Source organism: Fusarium oxysporum, chromosome 3 (assembly GCF_000149955.1).
Source record: "Fusarium oxysporum f. sp. lycopersici 4287 chromosome 3, whole genome shotgun sequence".
Taxonomy (NCBI): domain Eukaryota; kingdom Fungi; phylum Ascomycota; class Sordariomycetes; order Hypocreales; family Nectriaceae; genus Fusarium; species Fusarium oxysporum.
Genome location: NC_030988.1, coordinates 2,420,239 through 2,445,542, shown reverse-complemented (window position 1 = coordinate 2,445,542; position 25,304 = coordinate 2,420,239). Strand labels below are relative to the sequence as shown.

The 25,304-nt window shown below is 48.0% G+C and overlaps 3 protein-coding genes across 3 annotated transcripts; 1 reads left to right on the top strand and 2 right to left on the bottom strand.

Annotated features, from left to right (window-relative positions):
- Positions 1 to 11: 11 nt before the first annotated feature.
- FOXG_06522 (uncharacterized protein) lies at positions 12 to 1,056 on the bottom strand. The gene has a single exon (XM_018385207.1). The coding sequence runs from the start codon at positions 1,025 to 1,027 to the stop codon at positions 98 to 100; it is 930 nt and encodes a 309-aa protein (XP_018242444.1). The 5' UTR covers positions 1,028 to 1,056; the 3' UTR covers positions 12 to 97.
- A 2,868-nt stretch (positions 1,057 to 3,924) lies between these two features.
- On the bottom strand, positions 3,925 to 9,523 carry FOXG_19283 (uncharacterized protein; the record flags this gene model as incomplete). The annotated part of the gene is made up of 3 exons (XM_018399483.1): positions 3,925 to 4,870; positions 6,687 to 8,298; positions 8,350 to 9,523. 3 exons carry the CDS (start codon positions 9,521 to 9,523, stop codon positions 3,925 to 3,927), a joined length of 3,732 nt encoding a protein of 1,243 aa, XP_018242443.1.
- Positions 9,524 to 15,558: 6,035 nt separating this feature from the next.
- FOXG_06518 (uncharacterized protein) lies at positions 15,559 to 16,566 on the top strand (the record flags this gene model as incomplete). Its single annotated transcript, XM_018385206.1, has 1 exon — positions 15,559 to 16,566. One exon carries the CDS (start codon positions 15,559 to 15,561, stop codon positions 16,564 to 16,566), a length of 1,008 nt encoding a protein of 335 aa, XP_018242442.1.
- Between the last annotated feature and the right edge of the window lie 8,738 nt (positions 16,567 to 25,304).

Below are 25,304 nucleotides of genomic sequence, written 5' to 3'. Positions count from 1 at the left end.
TATCAATCGATCTCAAATCAAACGTGGTTGTCTTCAGGTGGGAAATTTCTGAATTGAAAGCTATGGATAGCCCAGGATCGCTTCAGACTTTCTGCATTCATGCAAGAATAATCCATCTAGACTCAGCTTCATCCTCAAAAGACGTTCCATCAACCACTACCATCTCATCGTCGAAGTCATCCAAAGCAACCTCGCATCTAATGTCATCGCTCAGATCCAGCTCAGGAGTCTCATCCTCCTTGAGGACCTGGGAACCATCTTGCATGGTAGCGCCCTTTACTTCCACCTTGTGTTTGACTTCTCCAGACTTATATGTGATCTTACGCAACCGCAATGCCACAACACAGTCATCGCCTCGCTCGAACGAAAACCCCTGTGCTTTCGTAGAGTGGGTACCCATCTCAAGTCCGCCTGAAGCTGGATTCCCAGGGTGCCCAGCTCCAGTAGACATGTCAAAACCACGCCGCTCTTGATGGGAAGATTGCACAGATACTTCTCGGCCGACTTTGATACCGGTGATCATGTACACCGGTAGAGCAAATCTCGCCGATCGCATGAAGGACCTTATCACAGGCACAGTCATGCTTGAGCGGATGTAGTCATCGGTCGGGTTGAAAAACATTGTTTCGAGGGAACCGAAGCTGTAAACCGTGTCATCGTCGAGTTCAGTATTGACCCCCGCATTTGCGCCAACACCAAGGACTGTAGAGAGAAACTTAGCCCAGATGCCAAATTTCCCACTGAATAACTCTTTACGTGTAGCGGTAAAGCCTTCCATTTTGTGCGGCCCATAGATCTCATCTGACGAGATCTTCAGGCGTTGTGTTGGGCCAGCGTTCAGCGGGTTCAAAGTTGTTGGATTATCCAAGATGTGGCCGAGATCAACTGGGCCATATGGAGGTGGCGGGGTGGTGAGATCGGAAACAAGGATGTAAGTGTTCTTGGTCGCCATTGTGCAACTCTTGCCTATGTCCCAACCTATATCTAGACAATGGAAATGCCACGTACTCTGTATTGAAAAGGCCATGAGCTTTTTTCAGCTCCGCAGATGCGGCTGTATGCACGTGCTCTGGAACTACTGAAGCATCCAAAGTACCTCGACTTTTCAATGCAAAGCCAAGGCGGGGCGCCTCGGCGGTAAGGAATGCACTTCCCAAGCCTCATCACATTGTCTTGGCTTGCAGGCTTCGCCTCCTGCGAATCATTGACCGAAGTCTCGTCTCAGTGGCGGGGGTCAGTTCCACTCAGCGAGACATAGTACGCGCCATACTCCGAATTAATAATTAGTTTTAGCATTTATGTATCTCTTTGAGCGGCACAAGGCATCCACAAAGTCACGACAGGGGCGAGGGGCCAATCAAAATGACCGCAACGGGTGGTACCTTCGCACACACCTAAATTAGTGTGTGATATAAGTACCAGCAGTAGCATTGTTACAAATCGCTACATCACATACTTTACAACCGTACCTGCTTACTGGACCTCGCGAATTTCCTGAAATAGGCTGTAAATAGCCTCCTTTCCCTTCCTTTTTTTAAAAGGTCGTGGCTGCCCTTGCCGAAAGCCCTTGCAAGCTAGGCAAGGGCTTGAGCTGCCCCTGCCTCTGTAGACATGATTGATATCTCAGAGATATCAATCAGCATTGCCGATTGATCTCTTCGTACCTAAGCTAATGACCACCTGCAGCAGAAGGCTTTATTATGAGAATTGACAGTCTTGATTCATCAGCCGCACCAATTAAAGAGTCTTCCGATGGCTTTATTCCTACAGGATCATCAGTAGGCTCTTCCATTCCGAGGTTGAGTAATGATGGGCTGACAGGGTGATCTCCAGATGATCAAGGCAGCACAATTTACCACTGAGTTTCCACTTCCACTCGCCGCTAAAGGATCTACACCGGGGCGGGCCGATCTTGACTAAACGAGTTCTAATATTGCGAGGTTGGCTTTTTAACTCCCCAACCATTAGCTTCTAGCGTATAATACTATCATAACCGAGGGGCGCTAGATGACAACTGGCATACAGCCGCATTTATCCGCCCTGTCATCGAGCTTGTTGCCTGCTGTCCGTCCCACATGTCTTACTACCCCGCTTGATCAAGGAAAGGACAGTCAACATTCAAGGCTTGAGTGCAAACTTCATGGATGGCCTTTTGTCGACGTTGGTCGAGAATATGCAATCACTCCACTTTCAGATGTCCCGATGCAACCAACAATTGCACTGTCATGAAGCACACTGTCATTGCTGTACTTACGGCAAAGGAGAGAAGAGACAATATGGTGATTGGTCAAAAACAGGAAACGTAGTGCATCTCTTAGGGCACGGACCATCAAATCGTGTATCAGGACCTGATACCGAGGGTAATTGGTACAGTAGGGTAAAGAGAGGTAGGCATGACGGGATCCGGATCTGACTATTGTTGCTTATAGTATAATCGTAGGGTATAGGACCTGGCGAGCCCCAGGTGGTACTGTTAATAGAGCTAAATCAGAGAAGAGGAAATAAAAGAGAAAGAGAAATCGGGGGGTAAATAAAACTGTAATGACATTATCTGAAATAAGCAATTATGGATAACCAAGCAACGTGCACGGGCCAGTTGCGTTGTATCCTGTCATGTTACCGCCACGACTGCGTACAGTAGGGTGCGGCCTGTGTGACGGACTGTGTTCTCGCAGCGATCTATCACCAAGTCTAATGCCCTCATGGTACACGATATTTTCTGTTCATCCACGTAGGAGCTCCTAATACACAAATCCCCTTGCTGGCACCCTTGTGCCATAACATAGTCTGACATCAATGAATGTCGATCTGGTAACCGCGTCATTGCTCGTAGGATATCACGTCGAGCGTTCTCAAAGATGACCCGCCATTGAGTTCTCTCTGGCCATAGGCCGGTAGATGCAAGAGCATCGCTGCCCAAGTCCTTGGCACTCATGCGTGGCTGATTCATCTGGTCAAAAAAATTCTCCTCTCGCTCTAATACATCACTTAGATGGGCGCGCGCCTCACAGTTCAGGCTTCGGACGTCTTTGCTCAAATCAGGCCGAGATGACTTTGCGAGTCTTGCTCCCTTCTTCGATTTTTTAGTTTCTTGAAGGACCTCGAACCATCTGCTACCTTCCCGAGAAGGAAAGAACCGTTGACAGGCGACGCCCTCGATCCATGGTAACTCAGCAGCCGGCTCCAGACCTGATATTGGCCTTCCTCTCTCTCGTGGGTTTTTCCAGAGGTGCTCCTTCATACAATGGAGCCTCATCTTTTGGGCTTGGCGGAACATACAGCCACATTTCCGGCACTTCCGTCCGTCCAATCTCGGTGCAGCAAGGCAAGAAATCGGTTCAATCGGTATGTATGGTAATTGAAGTTTAGCCTGGTTTTGGAGAAGATTTGGGATTGCGTTGACCTGCTCGACCAACTTGCGCCGGCACTCCAGAGCAATGTCATTGTGTTTTGTCCTGAGGTGTGTGTTAACCTCGTTAGGGAGGGTTGCAAATCCGCATAACTCGCACACTAAAAGTTGATATTCTGGAAGAATAACGAATGGGTAGATTGGGTTGGACGATTGAGACTGCTTACTAGGGTCCATTGTCTTCATTAGCAAGAAACTTATTTTACTGCGATTAGGTATATGCTTCCCTATATCTCGGTCTTGGTTAAGGGAAAGATCTCTATAAACTATTTAAGAAGATTATTGCTAGTAAATGTACACTGTGAATTACGCGTACTCGCGCCCTCTCACCAACTACGTGTCTTGTGATTAATTTAATTGACCCTGGTCTAAATGAAGTCTACCCCTAGCATAAATGAAGTTTACCCCCTGTGAAACTCAAGCCTACTCCCTGTCAGGTGGGTCTAGAAATTAAATTCTACTCCCCTGTAAAAATCAATTCTACCCTGGGTTGTTTGGCATAAAACAAATGAATTCTACGTAGAATTGATTTTGGTATGGTGCACTAGGCTTGGGCTATTCTTCTCTGCTTCCTCCTGGCTTTGTCCCTGTTGCATCTTTTGCTTGATAGTTTTGGCTCGTTGGTCTACAGCGTATTTGATGATACAGAGACGAGAGATGGCCATAATGGCAGAAAGCTTTGGCGTGAAACCCTCATAGCCCTCCCACGTACCGTCTGCCCGCACACTAAGAACAGTCAAGAAGCTGACAAGAACGCTGTCATACTCCGTGTCCTTAGTGAAATGGTCAAGAACAGAGATATATAGCTCGAGAACGGCAGTTTCTAGTAGATCAAGAAGTCTGACAATCTCGGGCGCTTCTGGATCACCCCCATTTTCTTTCCAAGCGTCAGTCAAGTCATCTGCGTGTTCCATCGTGGCATCGTAAGCTCTCTGTTGCCGTGTGCTGAGTTTGAACGGTGGTCTATCGGCTTTATTCTCAAAAGACATGCATCGGACAATGTAAGCAAGTAGCTGCTTGACCACAAGTGCATACCTCCTCTGTGTCTCGGGCTTGAACCGGAAATGGAATGGCTTTGTCCTCTCTTTCATCAGTTCTTTGCGATTGACCTCAAATAGAGCGTTCCAAGATACAATATCTGGTGTAATGACGGCCTTGGCATGGTTAACCAGCCGATCGAATGCGATGTGTATGAAGCGCAGTTGAGCATCGTCTGACTTGTCTGGATCATCCGGATCCACTTCGTATTCCATAGCAATCAAGCCCCTCAAGAAGTCCTTTTTCCCACTAAAATCCTTCAAGTGGACAGCAGAACCAAGCCGGCGAAGCCACGGATTCGGCGCAGTAAAGTCATTCTCCTCATCGATACGCTCCGCTTCTCGACTTCGAATATCTTTACCCTTGCTCTGGAACGCATCAATGGCCCTCTGGAGTGCGGCTTGTGACTCGTTATCTTGGGCCCTTGATTATTCGAGATTCAGCCCTCTTGCCACCTCAAATAGCTCGCTTCCCGGCCCACTAGAGAATAGTCGTTGATAACAGACTCCTGTTCTCCACGGACTGTTACTCCTTTCTTCATCTGTCATGGCAGCTGAGCGACGTCCACCTTTAAGTTCCATGTCCCAATCATGCTTAACCCTGAGATGTTCTCGAATCCGCCTCAACTCTGCGCCCACATATGGGCAATTGGGCCGAGACGACGTGCTTCGCTCTGGGATAAACTCACAAGGAAATAGACTGTAAAAGAATAGGTAAAGCAGCAGTTTTACCGAACTCCTAATAGACGAGCCTAGAATACTGAAGAAGGATTTTTCTGAGACCCTGAATGCACTCTAGTTACGTAAAACCCTTTAACGTGGTTGATAAGCGAGCGACGCAGACAAGTAAGCGACGCACTACCTTATATACCTTAAAATCCAGTTTTTAAAAGCTTATAAAAAACTTAAATTAAGTCTATAATAGCTATAATTTTAATAGCTTATATGTAAGTCTTAAATTAAGTTATACTATTTTTCTTAAACTTTTTAAAAAATTATTTATAGCTATAAACTTAAAAATCTATTTACACTGTAAAATACACTGTATTTTAAGTTTTTCTATATAAAATAAAATAGAAAAGAATATTAAAAAAATATATTTTAATACAGCTAACTATACTCTTTTATAAAATATTTTTATTAGATTTTTAGCTATTTTATTTAAGGTAAAAATCCCTATAGAGTAAGCTATTTTTAGCCGTACAGTGCTGTGCGTCGCTTACTTGTCTGCGTCGCATGCTTATCAACCACGTTATACTTATATCTGGCTTATTATCAACCGATTTCAAGCTCTTTAATGCCCTCCCCCCCCCCCCCCCCCCCCCTTTGCTATTCACTTCCCCTTCTTGGATACTTTCGCCTCAGCACGGCTAACCTCAAACCAATGGAACTTTTTTGACCGCCTCTAAACATGCGCTGATAGGTAACATCATTTCTCCACAGGTGTGATTGTTGGTCTAGCCTGCTTAAGTCTACTGGGTTACCCCTCTCCAGAACATCACTATGTTCTTGCCGGTAGTGCTCTCGTATCCGGCGAAGATCTCGTCCAATGTAACGACAGGAATTGCAGCCTAGCCCATTATGCAGCGGCGGCTCGAGATACGGTACTGGCTCTGCCTCCGGAGGTGGAAACTTCCAGTGCTGTAAGTCATCTGTATCCTTGAGTATGTTCAGTATCTCCAGGATCTGGTTACTAATGTTCCGGCGTTCTTTAAGTGTAAGATGCTGACGGTGCAGGGGATCGACAAGATGTGCCTTTACCTGTCTAGCCAGGATAGCTGTCTTGCAATCCAGGCATATAACTAGGGTTTAATTCGACGACGTGGACGAACGGCCCGATTCTGAGCGGTGCATCGTCGCTTATGGGCTCGGCTGCCTTATCATCTCCGTCAGGAAAGGGTCTGGACATATAGTTCACAGGTAAACGAGTTGACGTCTTCTTCGATTCCCAATAACCAGTGATTCTTCGCTACTTAGGCTGTGGCTATTGCTTCAGTCGACATAGTACCGCGCACAAGACGACAAATCAAGGTATCAATCGCAGTCCGCTTGTTATTCGAAGGCGAATTCCTCCTAAATCTGATATGAAAGGCCGCTTTTTGGAGATAGTGGTAAGGCTTATGATGAGTGGCTTGCGTAAGTTTCAAACTGGGCGCGAAATCGGCCTCCAAATGGGGATAGAAACCCTGGGCTCACCACTTTTATCACATCCCCATAAGAAGTTTTGCCAGCTTGCCGACACTCGTTCATAAGCTCGGAGCAGCGCCGGCTGAAGATGATCTGGATAGGCGCCGTCGAGACCGTAGGTTGTATGCCGCTGCATAGGCCTGTGTCCGCTCTGCCATGCATAAGCCACTTCATGCCCCGCCGTCCCGGTCGTATCACCAAATCTATTGAAGCGTGCAACAGCGGCATGAACATGGCGTTCCGTGATAGCAATTGAGATTTGACGGTACATCTGGACCCCGATGCCGAATGGGATACCAGTGGCAGCACTACAATGCCGCCGAAGCTCCTTGGTGAATGTTGAGGCGGTCCAAGGTGTTGGTTTTTGGCCTACCTGGGAGAGTGGGGAGAAGAGAAGTGCGTTGGTATGCTCGATATGAAAACATTCACGCAAGATTGATATTGCCACTGGCCGTATATAGACGAGATACTGGAACATAAGCCGAGAGACAGGTTTGGAAAAGAAGCGGATGACATAAAACTCGTTGTTAGTGGCCAGACGAGCCCTGTGGTGCCTAGTTATGGAGCACATTTTTGCACCCCATAAGCCAATACCTCGCTCTCTTGAAGCAGTATTGAAACACTCTAGCGTCAACAGCTCCGTAATCCGTGCGCACTGGCCGCCGTCAAAGTTACAAAGCACTATTAGTCCCTTCAAGTGATCATCGTGAGCTTCCAAATATGCGCGAGCGGCTTTGGCATCCCGGGTACTCTGGTTTTGACCCTGTTCTTGGAGCAGACCGTCGACCGGGGATATGCATGCTCTCAGTAGTAACTCGGGGTAGGCATCTGTTAGCTGATTGACGGGATCGGATACGAAGGAGTAGCCCGGTGTTGTCGTTGATAGATTATCTCGAATCAGCGACAAATCGAGGTGAGTAGGCTCCCAGTCATACATCAAACGGGAACACGATGCTGTGACTGAGCGCAGCACTTTACAAGCCAGGCCACGAAAGTCCACCATCGAAAGTCGTTGGTTGCCATTCCAGGACAGTACCTCGCCGTCATCGCTCCAATGGAATCGGAAAGTGGACCCTTGAGACCGCCGAAGAGCGTTGCCGTAAGACAAGAGACTCAAGAATTCGCCCATGGGCGATAACGTGCCATCACACATGTACTCGCGCCGGGCCGCATTGAGCCTTCGCAGCAGCCCGTGACGCGGTGGGCGTGCAATACCACCGTAGATACGTGAGAAATGAGGCAGCACGGCTTCGAGAAAGACCAACCGAGAACAGTATATAAGTCTCGCTAGGATAGGGGTGAACCGGTGAGGCTGGAGGTATTCGTTGCCGTTAGGGGTTGACAGCCCGCGTACAGCACTGAAGTACACTAGCATCGTCGAGCTCGCGAGCCCACCTTCAAAGTCCTCGGCGATAGCAAAGTAACAAAAGCGCAGTAAGACGTCGGCCGCGGGGTCTTGGGAGAGTTGCTCCTGGTTGTCCAAAGACCAAGCGGAAGTCGACTCGGCGTCAGAGAGATCATCTGCTTCTATAGCCACACTACTCTGGCTGTCATATTTCGATGTATCGTGTCCATCACTCTCCTCACATTCACTTTCATCCTCGCCTTCATCCTCTTCACCACCATAATCATCATCATCATTCTCCTCTTCTTCACCCCCATCATCTCCACTCTCATGATCATTCATACTCTGTCCTCAATCCTGGTTATCTGTACGGTCCATATCAGCAGGCTCCTCAGACTGCCAGACACCATCCACCCAGAGCTCACGAAGAGCTCTAAACTGATGTCTGTTCAACCCTCGCCCTGTAATTGCCCGCATAGTTGTCGGTAATAGTCGGGACAGTCGAAGCCAGAAGCAGATAAAGCGCTTTAGTTCCTTCCGGTAGACCTTCTCAGAAGACGGCTTTGCCACCAGCTCGAAGGGCGCTTTGTAGGGGCGGTCTGGGAACCTGGAACGAAGCCATCTTCTCAGGCATACATCGGTCCTCCGAACGGTCTCGCCGCATTGGTCGAGGAGGCGATCAAGCGCTACCATCATCGATGCCAATTTTCGTTCGTCTCGCGCTAGGCTATAGATTACTTCTTCTCCCTGGATACCCAGGGGCATAGGCTGGTTGGTCCTACAATTAGGTAACTCCGTAAGCGCAACAAGGATATCACGACGTGTATCTTGGAACATCGTTTCCCAGCCAGTACGCCGCATCCAATTCGTCTGTAAGGCGATAGATACCGGTGCTGCGCTGTCATATCGTCTCGTACGGCCTCCTTCTACACCCCCTAATCTTGCACACTCATCAGCAAAGAGCTTTTGGGCCAGCAGCTTAACGGCGTCTGGACAAGCTTGTAGGAGAGTACTACAAGGTAGAGAGCCGCGGCTAGGGTTATTGTCGGCGATAATCCATGACCTTCGGATATCATTCGCCGACCAGCTCTGAAATGACAAGCCTTGCTGGATGTGATCACTCAGCCAGTGTCGCGTCTGTTGTCGAGCTGCGAGCTTGGTGTCTTTGCTGTGCTTTGACTTCACATGGGCTAGTAAGACCTTTTCGCTGATAGAGCGAAGACCACAATGTTTACAGGCCGAACCCTTATATACCGTAAGGTTTGGGTGTGGCGGCGAGCCGTTTGGTCGCAGTGGCAGTGTCTCTGGGTTTGAAAGATTGAGAGAATAGATTAGTGGCTTCAAACCACGGCGGGCAGACTTAGGTATATGATGCTTGTCGCCTGGGTGACGCGGCGCGCGTGTAGGGTTAATGGCGAAGCCGCATTCGACGCAAATTATTGCTGGCTCTGGCGAATTGTAGTACAAGCCGAGACTCTCGAGCTTTTGGAGCTGACTCGGCCGCAATGTGACAATAGCATCAGTGTACGTCGCGAGACCTGTCATATTGATAAAGAGGCGCAGCGGAGTTCTTTTCGGAGCAAGCCACGTCTTCCGCAGCGGACCATCTTCGAAAGTCTGTGCTTATCCCGTTCAATCTCTTTGACAAGATATCCAGCAGCTGACCGACCTGCGTAGAGCTCACCGGATCACCCCAGCCAGCCAGTCTAGTGAGCCAAGTCCTGGTGATGAAAGTGCCATTGATATTTATTCTGGTGCAACATCGAAAAGGCGCCGGCTTGAACAGAGCGCCATACCAAGGGAGAAAATAAAAGCCATCCAAGAACTAAGCGTCGGCTTCGTCATTGATAGCGATGTGCCATTCACCATCTTAGAGCACAGCATTCTTCGGAAGATCTTCAACCATTTCAACAGCGATTTAGTGGTCCAGATGGCGTGGAGTGGTAGCTCTATCACTAGAGAGATACATCGGCTCTTTGAAGCGAAGCGAGATGCCATCAAGACAGAGCTCTGTAACGCTTTGACAGCGGTGCACATTATCTTCGATCCCTGGACGTCACCGAATCGCTTTGCAATCATGGCTGTATTTGCGCACTTTATCGATCAACTGGGGCATCAGCAGTCCCGTCTGCTGGCTCTGCGTCGTCAATTTGGTGCTCATAGTGGCGAGAACCTTGCGGGTTCTCTGATCGACATCGTCCACGAATGGGAGATTGAGGGGCGAGTTGGCTGTGCCATCTCTGATAACATGACGGCAAATGATACTTGCCTGTAATATATGTACCAGCGGCTCGATCCATCGATGACACCTGTTGATATCAAAGCCCGCCGGATGCGATGCTATGGGCACACGCTCAATCTCGTCGCGCGTGCCTTTCTCTTTGGCAAAGACGCCGAGTCATTCGAGCTGGAGTCTGACATCAACGGCATGCGCGGTCTTGTTGAGCAGGACCTGGATCATTGGCACACGAAGGGACCTATTGGGAAGCTCCGCAACATTGTCAAGTTTATCCGTTCATCGCCGCAGCGGAGCGAACAGTTCAAGCGAGTTGCCCGGGAGCAGGATCACGAGGAATACCGGCTTTGCGAGGAATCTATGGCCGAGCTCGAGGCTGTCATGAACAACGAAACGCGGTGGAACTCCACTTACATGATGATTGAGAGGGCTTTGCGAAAGCAGACAGATATCAGAGCATTTATCTTTGCAACTCAAGAAGAGGAAGACGGGGTAAGACGGATCCCGGTGGAGGACATATTGTCCAGCGAAGACTGGCGGGTTCTTGGCGAAGCCAACGAGATTCTCAAACCCATATACCTTCAGACGATGCGGATGCAAGACTGGGGTAAAGGTGATAGCCATGGACGCCTGTGGGAGGTGCTGGTAGGAATGGAATATCTGTTGGAGCATTTTGAGGACTGAAAGGTCTTCTATAGTGAGGTTACGGAGGAGACGATGGGAGAAACTCAAGTGGATGCTGCGGAGCGGATTGCAACGGCGTCAGCAAATTTCCGAGAGTCAAACGGTCGGCCAAGCCGCGTTCGCCGTCTTCCTGCCCGCTTTGAGGAGGATGAGGTTTACGCGCTACCACAGCGGAGTCAACCTCCGAGATTCGTAGAATCTGCCTTACCGTTGCATTCTCGGGCTGATTATTCTACGGCGGAGAAGCGATCAGCGTCCGAGACGTCGCAAAGAGCACATTACCAGCGCACCATCGAGCCTATATCCGGGCATCAATCAACAACGGGTGGAAGAAGCTGAATGAGTATTATGACAAGCTTGGAGAATCTCCCTTGTTTGCGGCAGCAATCATTCTTCACCCGAGGTTCGGGATCAGCTGGTTAGAGGCGACTTAGGTGTCTGAGGAGCAACTCGCTTGGGTTCGTGATGCCAAGGCTGGAATCAAGGATTACTTCACCCGTTGGTACGACGCGAACCAGGGACTGTGCGAGGAAACAACGAAGTACGACGCAGCACCAAGGACGATGGGTCAAGAGGATGATCAGTACACTCAGTGGATTAATAGCAAGACGAAGAAAGCGTTTGCGACGGGTGGCAGTGTCGGCGAGCTCGAAAGGTACCTCTGTCTCGAGCCACAGGATACGCAGGATGCTATCCAATGGTTGAGAGACCACAGGGCCTCGTTTCCTTCACTGAGCAGCTTTGCCCTGGATGTCTTTTCTATTCCAGCAATAGCAAGCGATTGTGAGAGGCAATTTAGCCTAGCGAAGCTGATGTTAACGTCTCAGAGGCTTTCGATGGGCTCGGATACATTGGAACGCGCTCAGTGTCTCAAGAACTGGGTCGGACAGGGCGGAGTAAAGTTGGATAGCTGGGTGGGTAGCTGACTTTTGGTGTGCACGAGGGGGACGACTTCGCGTAGGGGTTTCCACCCATAGAATTTATATAGAACATCAAACAAATCAAACAAATCAAACAAATCAAACAAATCAAACAAATCAAACAAATCAAACAAATCAAACAAATCAAACAAATCAAACAAATCAACTTTGAGCTCGAGGGCTATCAATCAAACCAACTTTGACCTCAAAGTTGATTTGATTGACATATGATGAGCGCTGGTTATTCCTCTACAGGCTGGCGATCAATTCAATTCCATCAATTTCGTCCTCGCGTGGCGTTGCGTTGAAAGCTTACTCAGCATTTGGCCAGTGGAGTTGAACCACTGCATCTCCAGATTGAATTGATGGCGTTGAATTGAATATGTTGAATATCACACGCGCGTCGAGTCCCCCAATGCTCACTTCCCAGCGTCTAGGTCATCCTCCTCTGCCTCCCATATAACGCTATTTCCAACCTCTTCTGACACATCAATCAAGCTATCAGCCGCGTCGACTAGGCCATTCCGCACCCATGACCTCAGTGTCTGTGCCATTCCTATCGAGTCCGCAGCGGTGGTACCATTTGCTCAGCAACACTAAACAAACGCTCGCACTCTGCCGACATAGACGGTATTGATAGTAGGTCAAGGACCATTCGCGACAATCGAGGGTAGTCTCTCCGCCTTTCCCACCAATATTGGATGGGATCTGTCACAAGATTGTCGTTCCTAGAGTCGGCACTCGACAGCCAGTGATCATATTCGTCTTGGCCCCTACTCCGTGGACTTTCCCAAGAACACCTGCCTACCAGAGACGAAGTCCTGTGAGCTCAGTGCCTTTCGAGTGCACTCATTGCCTTCAAACGCTTGAATGGGGGTTCTTCATTCGAATTCGAAAGAGTCGGTAGCGGTTTGTACTCTTCCTCCCACAATGTTTCTTGGGCGTGTCTTTTCCTGCTTTCCCTTCCAAAGAGCAGGTGGCTTCCTCCTCTCGGACTCGTCGACAAGTCTGTGCTCCCTGATCAGATGTTTCTCGATATTCTGTGTGCCAACCGCAGTGAAGTCTGTCACCTTGGACCTGACCCTCCGGGGACAATGCTTGCAAACCCATTTCCTCCTCGTGGGAGAATCGCGGGCTTGAATGTCAAAGCCGTGCTGCCAAACCCACGAAGTGTGCCTGCCAACGCGTTCCGAAATCGAGAAACCCGGAAACTTGTGCCATGGGAAGGCTTTCCAATCGACTGGCGAAGCATCCAAGTTATTAGGTGAAGTACTAGGTGCGCTGCAGTCGGGACTCTGGCACTTGACAGGTACGTTGGCGTCATTTGAAGGTTAGGAAAGGAATGGAATGCAGGTAATGATCTTCCTGCAAGGGTCATAGAGCGCGACGACAGCTGAGACGCGTTCATAAACCCCTAATGCTAGGTGCAGTTGGCACGTGCATCAAAAATACGGGGCAAAAGTACTAGCAGGGGTCCTGTGGACGCGTCTTATGGGACTACACGGACTGGGCGCTACCCTGAACCACTGCCATTATCGACAGTTTCAACCGATGGTCAACGTTGAAAGCATCTAGGTGGAATTGAAACAATCAATGCGAGTGTCAAATGGGATTGATTGAATTGATGCACGTGACTTCAACTTCCATAAAATTGACGAGATTGAGTTGATGGTTGAATTGATCGCCAGCCTGTCCCTCTATAACTAGTCTATTTCTATTGCGGTATAGCCATCCAATCCAGCTGGTTCATTTGGCTCCTGACTTTCTATGGCAACGAGAGTACAAGCTGGCCTGTATCAGCTGATTAATTCATCTTGATTAGTCTAACTTCCCTGTCGTGACGGCATTGCCGTTTTGTGCCGCTTAAAGAGATAGTCCGATGCCACTGACTATGTTAGCCGCCGCTAATGTTAGCTGTCCTGCGTAAGGGCTTTACATTGTTCATAACCACCTCATTAAATGGGTGCTCTCTCTCAGAGTCAAGTATCAACGTCCGGCTAGCAGGGTCCGGTTGACCAATGCCGAACCGTGTGCTCCGCTTTTCAAACTCAAAGATGACCTGCTGTTCCCAGATTCCCCAGAATTTCTCTTTTTTGCCTGTAGCTCTATATTTACCAGTCCCCTCCTGTCGAAATAGTGTGTCATTAGTGCTTCCGCCGGCGGGGCTTTTTAACCCAGCCATGTCCCCGTGCTTGAGGGCCAAGCATGGGACTCGGATTCTTCCTTTAACTTCTCGGCATAGTGTAGAATATCGTTCTGATGTCCCGGGTGTACCTAGAGTGATTAATTCTCTACGCTGGCATGTGAGCAGACAGCGTAATCGAGTAGTTTCAACTGGGGGATCGCCAATTGCAGTATAACATTTTGTCCGCGCCGGGGTTTACCATGTGAAAAAACATGTCGGTGACATGACACCGCAGCTTGTGCCGCTCTCAGTTAACAAATATGACTGCAGAAAGCAGCTCAGGCAGATATTGAGATATCCGCGGAGCGATCTTGATTCGTCCTCTTCTTACCTCCGACGGAGGCCCCATAATTGATGATCCCAAGCTTTTGTGGAGCCCTAAGACAGGACCATACATGGCTCTTCGATTAACTGACGCGTATGTAGCAAAGTTCTGATGCCCGTCATGGCCCAAGATAAAGTTTATATGACGTCAGAGAGATGGAATGAAAAGGGCGATGGTGCTATCCAGAGCGGGGTGTTTCGGAGAGTATGTGCTACGGGTTGCCTCAGCGGTAATAGCCAGTGAGACGTATGTAGTATCCCCTAATCCTTCACATTGTGGGCGAAATCATGCAGATCCGCCGTGCAAACAAGTATGTGGGTTTATGTGTTCAGACTTGCGAAGATCTTTCCACGTAGATTCTCACCTGAGCCCTTACTCGGTCTCTTCCGTTGAGTCAGTGTGACTGGGAAACCTCTGCAGTGTCATATTGCAAAACACATTTGGCGGTCCCCAACTCCCAAGTACAAACACATGCTTGCGCATAGTAAACCGTAGTCAATCTCCAAGCTTCACAGCCTTGTTGGTGTTGAGGAGGCTCGAGCACGGCGAGCAGGTCTACGCGCCAGTTTCTAGGCTTGCCATGGCACTAGGAAATGGCCACCCCTCCAGACTCGAGGGACATGGGCGATAAATAAACGCCGGGCTCTGAAACTCTCGGCAGTCTAGCCCACGAAGCCGCATAAGTTATTCCCTGAAATACAAGGATTTCCTATCCTCCTGGTTTCCAAAGATGTGGCGTTTGAATATCCCGCTCCCATTAGTAAACCTTGTTTTCTGCTAACAGCCACACTTTTATTAAGCTAAGTTTCTGCTGATGCTGTGATGCTTGCTAGGGTATGGATGAGCATTTGCGTACTGTCTTGAATACTACGTTCCGGTCAGGGCATTGCTTGCGACAGCTGTTATATTTGATTTTTGTATCCTACCCTGCCATCCTCTGCCCTTCCTGCGTTTTTAGGCATGCTCTTGGCAATGTCTCTCAAGTTCTCCCTTCTTCAATATCCAAGGTATCAGCCCTGGCCCTAAGGTCTCTTATCACCACTTATTATCCTGACTGGCAATTGCGATTCGAGGAGCTGGATTACTTTATATTATCGTAGAGTCCTGTTCTACAATGCTAGGAAACCTTGCGTTCTCACCTAGATGATGTTTTCGCCACTACATCTTACCAACAATCCTACCATCCAGTTGGATAACCGTAGCTTCACCAATACCTCGAAACATCAAGCCATGTCGGCCGATGCCGAGTCAAATAGGTGGCAGCTACCATTTGAACAAGCAATTGATACCTGCACGGTCACGATGAGAGCGGGTCTCGGGCCCTCCTACATTCCATTACCGCCGCAGCCTATGAAATTTGGGAATCTTGAAGGGAACGGGGCACTGAAGAATATCCGACAATCTGCTATAGATGATAAGAAGTTGAACCGGCGGGCCCACACTCGAAGACAATCACAAGCAGCTGCAAATGAGGCGCTTTCCGAGTCCAGTGCTTATGGGCAGGCTGCACAGTCACCCGAGCCAAGGAAAAGGGGCCGAAAACCAAATAAGCAGTCAAAAGAACAGCAGGTAGCGGGTCAACAAGTGGAGCTTGGTGATGATGATCTTCCCAAGGATCCCCGCCGGCGCCGAGTGCTCGAACGTAACCGCATTGCGGCGAATAAGTGTCGTCTCCGCAAGCGTGGTGAAGCCTCAGCGCTCGCCTGCCACGAAAAAGCAATGGAGGACCAGAACCGCCATCTCACGGCGTGTGTCGACTCTTTGACTCACGAAATTTATCACCTAAAGACCCAATTACTGCGGCATACAGGATGCAAATGCGTCCTCATCCAGAACTATATCGCGAATGAGGCGCAGAAGTGTGTGGATAGGCTAATCGTTTGCTCTACTGCCTTTGGTACCTATAGCAATGCGCTAAGGCCTTGTGATGGAAGCCCAAGTGATGCTAGCACCGCCCAAGAGTTGAATACGCAGAGTCTAAATGGAGGTCGTTTCCTGTCAACCCCGAGAATCTCTTCTCAGCAGGGATCTATCGCCTCGGATGTTACAGACATCGTGTTCGATATGATGGACTTGGGACCATTTCAAATGGCTACTATGCTGCCTGATTCGATGGCCTTTACCCAGCCAGTTCCACCGTTATCCTTCACTGAATATGGACCAGAGTTATCTGTCTACGAGGGACCGCGAGAACACCAAGCGGATGAGGTTGCTTGGGGCTCATACTGGCAGTTTTGACGCTATTGGCTACCTCTGTCTCTCAATTTTAGGAATAAGGGACAAGAAACCACGTGGAGAGTTATTTACGATTTGTGGCTAAGATGGAGTTGGTCTATAACGTCTCGTACCTCTATAAATATGGAGTTGGGACGATGCTTTCCAGCAACCGCACGTCAGGGAGTTGCAAACATGAATATAGAACAGAACTTTATGGTAGCCAAACCGTATAAAGATCCTGGAGAGAATAGATTACCGACGATGGTCCGGAAACAGCTCTGGCCAGTGGCCAAAGATCGAGTCCACCTTTCTTCGGACCCCACCAGTACACAGAGTGCCCGATTAGTGGAATAGTGCAGAGGGAAGTCTTTTAAAAAAATACCTGAAAGAGTGGTCACACGATCAAGACATGGAGACTGATCTTACCGCTGTCGACGCTGTGCAAGGTACTCAAGGCAGTCACTGCCGACAGATATTTTGTATTGTGGGGACCTTCAGGCCCCTCCGCATGAATCACTTGAGAGCATGCAAGCGAGAATCAGCCGAAGAGGCTCATCTATGCAAGATAGGACGTCAAACACTTGGAAAACTTGGCGCGTCACCGAAGGGTTAAAGCTGGCTGGACCATTCGGTGTAAGAAGCTGTGGGGCTCTGAGCATCATGACCAAATTGTCCGGACTGTAAGTAGCATAATTACCACACTGTACTTTGGGTGTAGAACCCCCCAGGGCCGAAACAATTTTAATTCTATGGATTAGATCTTGTTTAAACTCGGTCCTAAATCATACAGGATGTTGAGGTAACCCTCCCCCTCACCTGTGACCAGTAACCTCATGCTGGACTTATCCGCGCCTAAGAGTGTTTCGACATAATGACAGAATAAGGCATAATATCAGAATATACCTCGCTAGCTTGGTTCCAGCGCAGGTCACTCTACTGTGTCAACAGATCTTACCTATTTGTCTGTTAGGTGCCTGGCCAGCCACTTGCCGGCATTTGGCCACGGTTAAGCGATAGCAAAGGGCATTATTGCGTCAACCTGGCGGTTTGTATTCGCACGGAATGATCTGCGTGGCGCTCTGCTGTTATTAATGGCTCAACTACTGCGCTTAGAAGAGATTCTGTATCTCGAAGCTGGTCATTCAGTGGAACAAATTGGTGAGGCTATGAAGATGAACATTGGGACGTAGATAGGGAAGATACAATAAGAGCAGGTATGTTTGTAGAATATTCTATAAGTTGGAGAGAGGGTGAGGAGTTGACCGAAGAGGCGATTGTTGCAGATTAACTCTTGCATCAGTGGCTAGACAGAGGACCTTCTGCTCCACCACGCTTCGCGCTCGCATTAATTACAAAAATGTGCCAGCCCTGCCGTCACTCCCTGGCTCCCCAACAACACCAAATCTTCCGGTACTCGCCAATATGCCGTCAGGCCAAGAATGGTTGTATGATCCATGCCTCGGTTGCGGCACCCAGACAAAGGGAGAAACCTACTGCTCTAATTCCTATCGGCTATCAGAATGTGAGAAGGCATCATCATCGACGAAATATTCAAGCTGGCCTTATATGCGGACCAAATCATCCTCCTCAACATTATCAGCTCAAGAAACCAAGTCATCGACCAAATTAGAGAAGGAATTAAGAGTTTACAACATGTCATTGGACCAGGCGAAGCTGCGGAGGAGATTGTATTAAAAGCCGAAATACCTCCACTTCGTTGGCATCCCGCCTCAGGGGCTAATAACCGGAGATACATCTCACAATAGTGCCACCTTCAGTGCTCTCCGCATACCAACTCCATGACAGACATTCGGAGTGTAGAAGCAGGGCGTATTGACACTGGGAATGACTTTACTGCGCTAGACCCGTGGTTTTGTCGACTGGGTTCTGCCCTTCACTTAAAAGACATTGACGGGAAAAAGGACCTCTTGAGGGACATGATCGCTCTGAAATACGAAGTGGATCCAACCCATCCGGACAACTCGGACGGTGCTCAAGTTTGGTTCATACAGATCGCCTTCGATCGGATGGCCAACTACACTAAAGCCATCATCACGGCCGATACTATTTCTTGGAATGCTCTATTTTAAGTTAACCGCAAAGACCTTGACAAGGATAGGACCAGGCCATTTCGTTTCCCATATAAGCCACAGAGTCAAAGACGGTAAACGCTTGCGGTTAAACAACTACTTGCCTGCATTGTCCGGTGTATGTCTTTCGAGGACAAGGCATATAGGTGATCATTCAAGCTTAGAAGGAGGCAACTAGGCTTTTACGATATCATGATAGAACACGCAGATCGCTTGATCGACGCCTGGAAATAATACGGAGGGGACCCAGAAGCACCCAAGGTTTCTTAGCTTCTTGATCTGCTGGAGAGTGACGTTCTGGAACTCTATTTCTCGATTCTTGATCATTCTTCTCAAAGTACTGAGTATGATAGTGTTCCAGCAAGTACTAGATGAAGTGCGACGTAGTTCGTCGAAATAGTTGTATGGATAAAGTGTGGGACACGCTAGGTAGGTGTTAGAATATACTGTGCTGTTTCAAGCCCAAATCTAGCTAAACTAGGCTCGGTAAATAAACCAAAGCGTAGTTATAAGTTCTTGGACGTTTGATACATAGAGAAGGAGTAACGCGATAGTTGTGGCGTTTTGAAAAATCGGTATTCAGAGAGATATCTTTCGATTTTCGGACCATAACTGGATTGATATCCGCATCTATGAACATGAAGGTCAGGCAATCCTGCATTTGTAAAAACCAGTTTCCCTAAGTCAATTGTACAAGCCTCTACTGGATGAAATTTAGGCTAGTTCTAGCTAATTTCGACTCTTTGTTTAGCAAAGTAGATTGTTAATAAATCATGCCTTACTTATAACATTTCTATTTAATCAATTGATCCTCAACCATCAATCATGTCTCAATCAAATAAAGAGGCAAATATTATTCTTGCGCTTCAGGCCTATCAAAACAACCCAGAATTAGGTCTCCATCGCGCAGCTGAGATATACCAGGTCTCCTATGGTTCACTCTGGCGCCGAACCCATGGCATTTCTTCTCGATATGATACTACACCTAAGTCACGGAGACTATCTGATCTAGAGGAACAAGCTATTATTCGATTTATCCTCGACCTAGATTCGCGAGGGTTTCCCCCGCGACTGCGTGGTATTGAAGAAATGGCCAACCGATTGCTTGCTGATCGTGACGCATCACCTGTCTGCAAGCGCTGGGCCTCTAACTTTGTCAAGCGACATAAAGAGCTCAAGACATGTTTTCATCCGAGATATGACTACCAGAGGGCCAAATGTGAAGACCTAACTGTTATTCGCAATTGGTTCAGGCTTGTACAGAACGTAATTGCAAAGTATGGCATCCAATTAGATGATATCTGGAACTTTGATGAGACTGGCTTTATGATGGGCGTGATTTCAAGCGGTATAGTTGTCACTGGCTCAGAGAGACGAGGAAGACCAAAATAAATATAGCCTGGAAATCGGGAATGGGTTACAGCGATCCAAGCGATTAATGCAGAAGGCCGGGCAATCGATCCATTTATCGTGGTTGCAGGCCAATATCACCTTGCCAATTGGTACCAAGAAAGCAACCTCCCGGCCACTTGGGCCATTGCTACGACCCAAAATGGCTGGACGGATAATAAGACGGGTCTTGAGTGGCTAAAGCACTTTGATCGATGTACAACTAACCGATCAGTTGGTGGCTATCGTCTTCTAATCCTTGATGGCCACGAAAGCCACCATTCGGCCGACTTTGAGATATATTGTGAGGAGAACAATATAATCACACTCTGTATGCCACCTCATTCTTCCCACCTCCTTCAGCCCCTTGATGTCGGGTGCTTTGTACCGCTAAAAAAGGCATATGGTCGAGAAATAGACCATCTAATCAGAAGGTCTATCACCTATATTTCCAAGTCCGATTCTTTCCGGCTTTTTACGACGCTTTTCAAGCTGCTATAACTAAGGAAAATATCAAGGGAGGTTTTAGAGGAGCTGGACTAGTTCCTTTTGACCCGGAATAGGTGGTCTCAAAGCTTGATGTGCAGCTACGGACTCCAACGCCTGCCAAGGAGGTTACTAACCCCTCAACCCCTTGGGCATCTAAGACCCCACAGACTGTGCTTGAGGCTAGATCTCAGTCTGAATACCTTCAGAAACGAATTAGAAGACATAAAAGCTGCTCCCCAGAGTCAATTCTAGGAACTTTAAAGTCTCTTGCAAAGGGAACAACAGCAATAATGCATGAGAATACCTTATTACGAGCTCCTGCAGAATAGCGGGAGTATGACTATACGGGAATGTCAGGATCTAATTGATCAGATGGATGTAGATATGCAAGTACTGGCCGAATCATCGAGAAGTGGTGGTCAAGGAAGTTCGGCGCGACCGAGGGTTCGGCGCTGTGGAACTTGCGGCAAGACCGGGCATAATGCAAGGACCTGTCAGGAGGGTATTGAGGCCTCTGGTAATGAGTATGGTAATTAAATTTAATTAAATAGATTGTCTGTTGTATTTCTATTGTAATATTTATTTAGAAGGTTCAGATATTTGGTCCACTCGCTTGTCTGGTGCACTCGCTTATCATGTACGTTAGCGCATTTTCATTTTGTGTGTGTTTGCAAATCGGGTCTACTAAACTCGATTTCACCCATTATGGGTAGCGATTCTGCCGCGCAGCTAGGATAGGCTAGATATGAACAAGAAGTTGCATTTGTGGCCACAGACTTTTGTTTAACGTACTACGTCTGCAACTTTGCCGCTTCTGATCCTAAAAGTGATCTCTTTTGGGGTTCACCAGCCAAGGCGTGGAAAAAACTAGGATAGCCGGGCTTTCTATGCATGGATGCTGGAGTCGCAAAATGGACAATGAATGTGTATAATATAGGTCTACACATGCTCTAGTATAGAACTATCATCTGCCCGATGACTTGATACATGCGCTTGGCTTGGCCTCTGCAGCACAGGCTCGGGCGATGCAAAATGAAATGCGCATATGGGGCATGTATCATGTTTCGCAAGGTACCACGTAGCAATACAATCTGAGTGGAACGTATGCTCACACGCCAGGTGACGAATCATATCAGTGTCCTGAATATCCTCTAGGCAGATGGAACTGAATAGGGAGGTGAGTGATCAGCCAAGTGTTGCTTACAATTACTGAGGAGTCAAGAGGACGTACCATGTCATGTCCGAACTCAGCATCGCCCAAGAGACGTGCGCTCCGTCTGCAAGCTCCCGCCTCATCTCTTTGCTTGTTTTTGAGGGAGCAATAACATCTAGATGAGGCAAATCTCTGGCTTCAGTGCCAGTGGCTTCTGTCGATGCAGGTCCCGGGGAGCTGCTAGACCGTTCTGTGCCTGCAGTCCTGCCATATCTCATCAACTCGTATAATCTGTATTGCCATTAGCCGACTGAACAGGTATCAGTTTCCAATAACTAAGAACGACATAAGTTACCTGGGAATACATATGAGAAACAAAACCACCGCAACTAAAAGTGGCATTGTCATGATCAGGACCCATCCTGGTAGTGTATGGCTTGAATCCTGGTTATCAGTGTTCGAAGAAGCGGGAATAGTATTGTTTATTGCAGGCATGGTTTCTACGCGTACGGCGAATCAAAGGGTCTGTGCCCTTCAAGCAAGGGCACAAAGGCAGCCAACAGGGTTTATAACTTGGTGGGTACTGTTTAACCTGACCTTGCATTCTTAGTTCGGGTTAAAAGCGTGGTGGTGTGCTCTCGGCTGGATCCGCCCTATGACCTGACGGATATGGTCTGTACCATTGCCCCGCCATCTCGCCACATCATCATTGAGTGAGTCCCCCCCAAAAAAGACTGGTCTCGAATCTCCCGACCTAAGTGCCTCGTGCCCACAACAACTTAGTTCAATGGCTGGCATGTGCGAGAAACCCCACCTTTTTCTTCCAGATGAACACCAACTAATCAGAGTTTTACCATGTAGCCAGCCAGTGGTACTAAAAAGATGCGCCCAGAGAGGCATAATCATTGTCTATAACAAGACTTAAGACTCATCAGGTTGACTGGGGCAGCGTACTGACGTGAGCCAATGCGTTGGATAGAATCCAAAAGAACGCCTTGGCACTCAAAGATACAGGATGGTTAATCTGCTTTCTAAAGTTGCTTCATATGATCACGATTAGTGTGGTAAGGGTAAAGAAAGTTGGGGAAATCACAAAATCAAGTTCTTGTAACATGAAAGGCATAAGTTATGGTAAGGGAGATATGTCAGTCGCCCCGCGCATCAGAAACTGGACAAATTCATTTTTTCTCATTAAATACAACCTTTGTTTTCTTGATTTGTTCGAGCGCCAATCACAGTCGGTGGAGACCCTAGCCGGCTGATAGGTCAGGTTCGGAGTGAGAAAAACCACGCAGAGAGCACTAGACCTGGGATCCTGTCAATATTGATATCGAGTTGATGTAATAAAAATATCTTACCCAGTCGCTATGATAAACGCGTGACATACTTTCGCTGTCAAAGAAACTACATTCTTTCTTTATTTCTTTCTCCCCCTCCCCCGTAATAAAAGGGCCAATGGATTCCATCTTTCGAACTCATGTTATATATGATGGCCCTATGAAGCAAAGATTAGATCATCCCGACGCCCTCTTTTGGTAGCTGCTTTATTTCTTAATCCCAATCCCATTTCCCATTCTCAATCATCAGCAATTGCAAGAAAGATTTCTTACATTGCTTGACGTACCTGAGCCCTTTCAGTGTGCAACCTGCACTATCCTCCCCTTCGACTGCGAGGTTATACCATACATGGCTATATGAATATTCACACTGATTTTCTTATATTCATATTATATTCAACTTTTCTAGCAAAACACATATTCATATAACATATTCATGCATTTTCATGTAAGGGCTCAAGTGATGCCAGGCTAATTACTGCAGTGAAGTGAGAGGAATCGATTGATGTAGCTATATAGCCCGAAACCTTCTCAAACGCTGCCGTTTGACCTGTTCGCTATTAGATATCACCCTCTATAGCCTCTGGATCACATGGGAGGCCTATCCCGCCCTCAGCTGAGGGTCTAATATGCCCCTCTCGCAGCCAGTTGCCGATACACTCAATCTTCTCAATGCTCTCAATCAGCAATCGTAGCCTATCCCATCTAGCTGTGCGCCTAGCCACTGAAAAGGTCCGCTCTGGCTCTGCTGATTCTGCTGGTACAGACAGGATATCGATAGCCATACGGCTAAGCCGTGGGTACGCTGTACGAACGTCCTCACTACACCACCATTGAAGAGGCGTAGTATCCTCTGCAAGTGCGATAGGAGCCTCTGAGATAAAGCTATCGAAATCATCCTTGCCCCGTGCTCTCGCCATCGTCTTATTTCGCACCTCTAAGTGCATCTTTGAGAGCATCGTATCCTTCTTTCGCTTTAATAATGCAGGCACAGCCAAGGACTGCTCTGAGAGATGTATCTCGACATCGTAATTGTATTCTTCCTTCCAGAGACTACGGGCGGCGGCAAATGCGCCCTCGTGCCATTCCTCGGGCCAGCATTCTTCTATATAGCTCTTGCGTTTAGAAGGATCGAGAAGGAGGGCGGCGACATATACGGGGACATCCTCGGTCATAGTGTAATACTTATCGAGTATGAACCAGCACATGTCGATAGAGTGAATTATACGATCATCGCGATTGCTCGGCTGTGAGTAGTGGGCGTAGTTAGCTGATTAGCATGCCGTATACGCTATAGATAGAGCAGGAAGATGTAAAACTTAGCCATGTACCTTCCACTTTTCGCAGTGTCCTAGGAGAAGGTCCAGCAGCTCAAGTGACTGTGAGATTGATGCCATAGCGCCTTCAGCTTCCAACGTGGCCTCATAGAAAGGTTGAATGAACTCTAGCGTTCTTTCTAGCATTTCCCAATCCCTACTGCTAAGAGTATTGCCTTCGAGATCATTATCATGTTCAGCAGTAAACTGGATGATCTGTGGCTTTTTATTTAACGCAACAGTGATCACTCTATGCCATGAGGACCATCTCGTGATATTATCGATGCCTAGTTGCTTACCTACAGCATCGTACCACTGATCGTTGTGTAGAGCCGAGCTCCGTATATAGACTGCAAGAGCATGAAGCTTTGCTAGCGCTGGGATGCCTTGCCAGCCAGCGAAGCGCTCATCGTTGTTTCTGGCTTGCTGATGCGTAATTGCGGCTCGATTGCCTCTCGCCTTTATAGGTTTTCTCGTGGGCTGCTCCTGCCGCTCTTCCTGCTGTTGTTGTTGCTGCGTCGTGGTGTCCGAATGTGCCGCAATCTCCTCCGGACCCAGCTCATGTAATTGCTGTGAGAACTCCTCTAGCATAGTTGAGTCGGGGTCATCGGCAGAAGCTTCGAGAGCCGCTCTCAGAGCTTCTTTTCAGCGAGCGAGAAGGAATGCTTGTAAGGCGAGATTGATAATATGGCCGATGCAGCGGATTCTGCGGCGTTTGTGAGGGTACTCATCCTGTACTATAATTTAGTATAGGCTACAGCAGTATTAGCGGCCAAGCGTTAAATTTACACCTGATTTCGCCTCCAGAACCTTTGATAGCTTCTCTAAATAGGTGTAGCATTGTCGTCTATATAATAGCCGAGGTTTTGGGCAGTAATGTTGAATTTCCGTAGCATACGGGTGATTAACTCAGCCTGCGTAGTACCAGAATGGCTGTATTTGCACTCTGGCAGTCCTAGTAGTGCTTTCTGAAGCTTGAAGTCCT

What these genes read in the sequence shown, in the direction of transcription:
- FOXG_06522 (XM_018385207.1), bottom strand. Translation starts at nt 1,027, where the DNA reads ATGGCCTTTTCAATACAGAGTACGTGGCATTTCCATTGTCTAGATATA.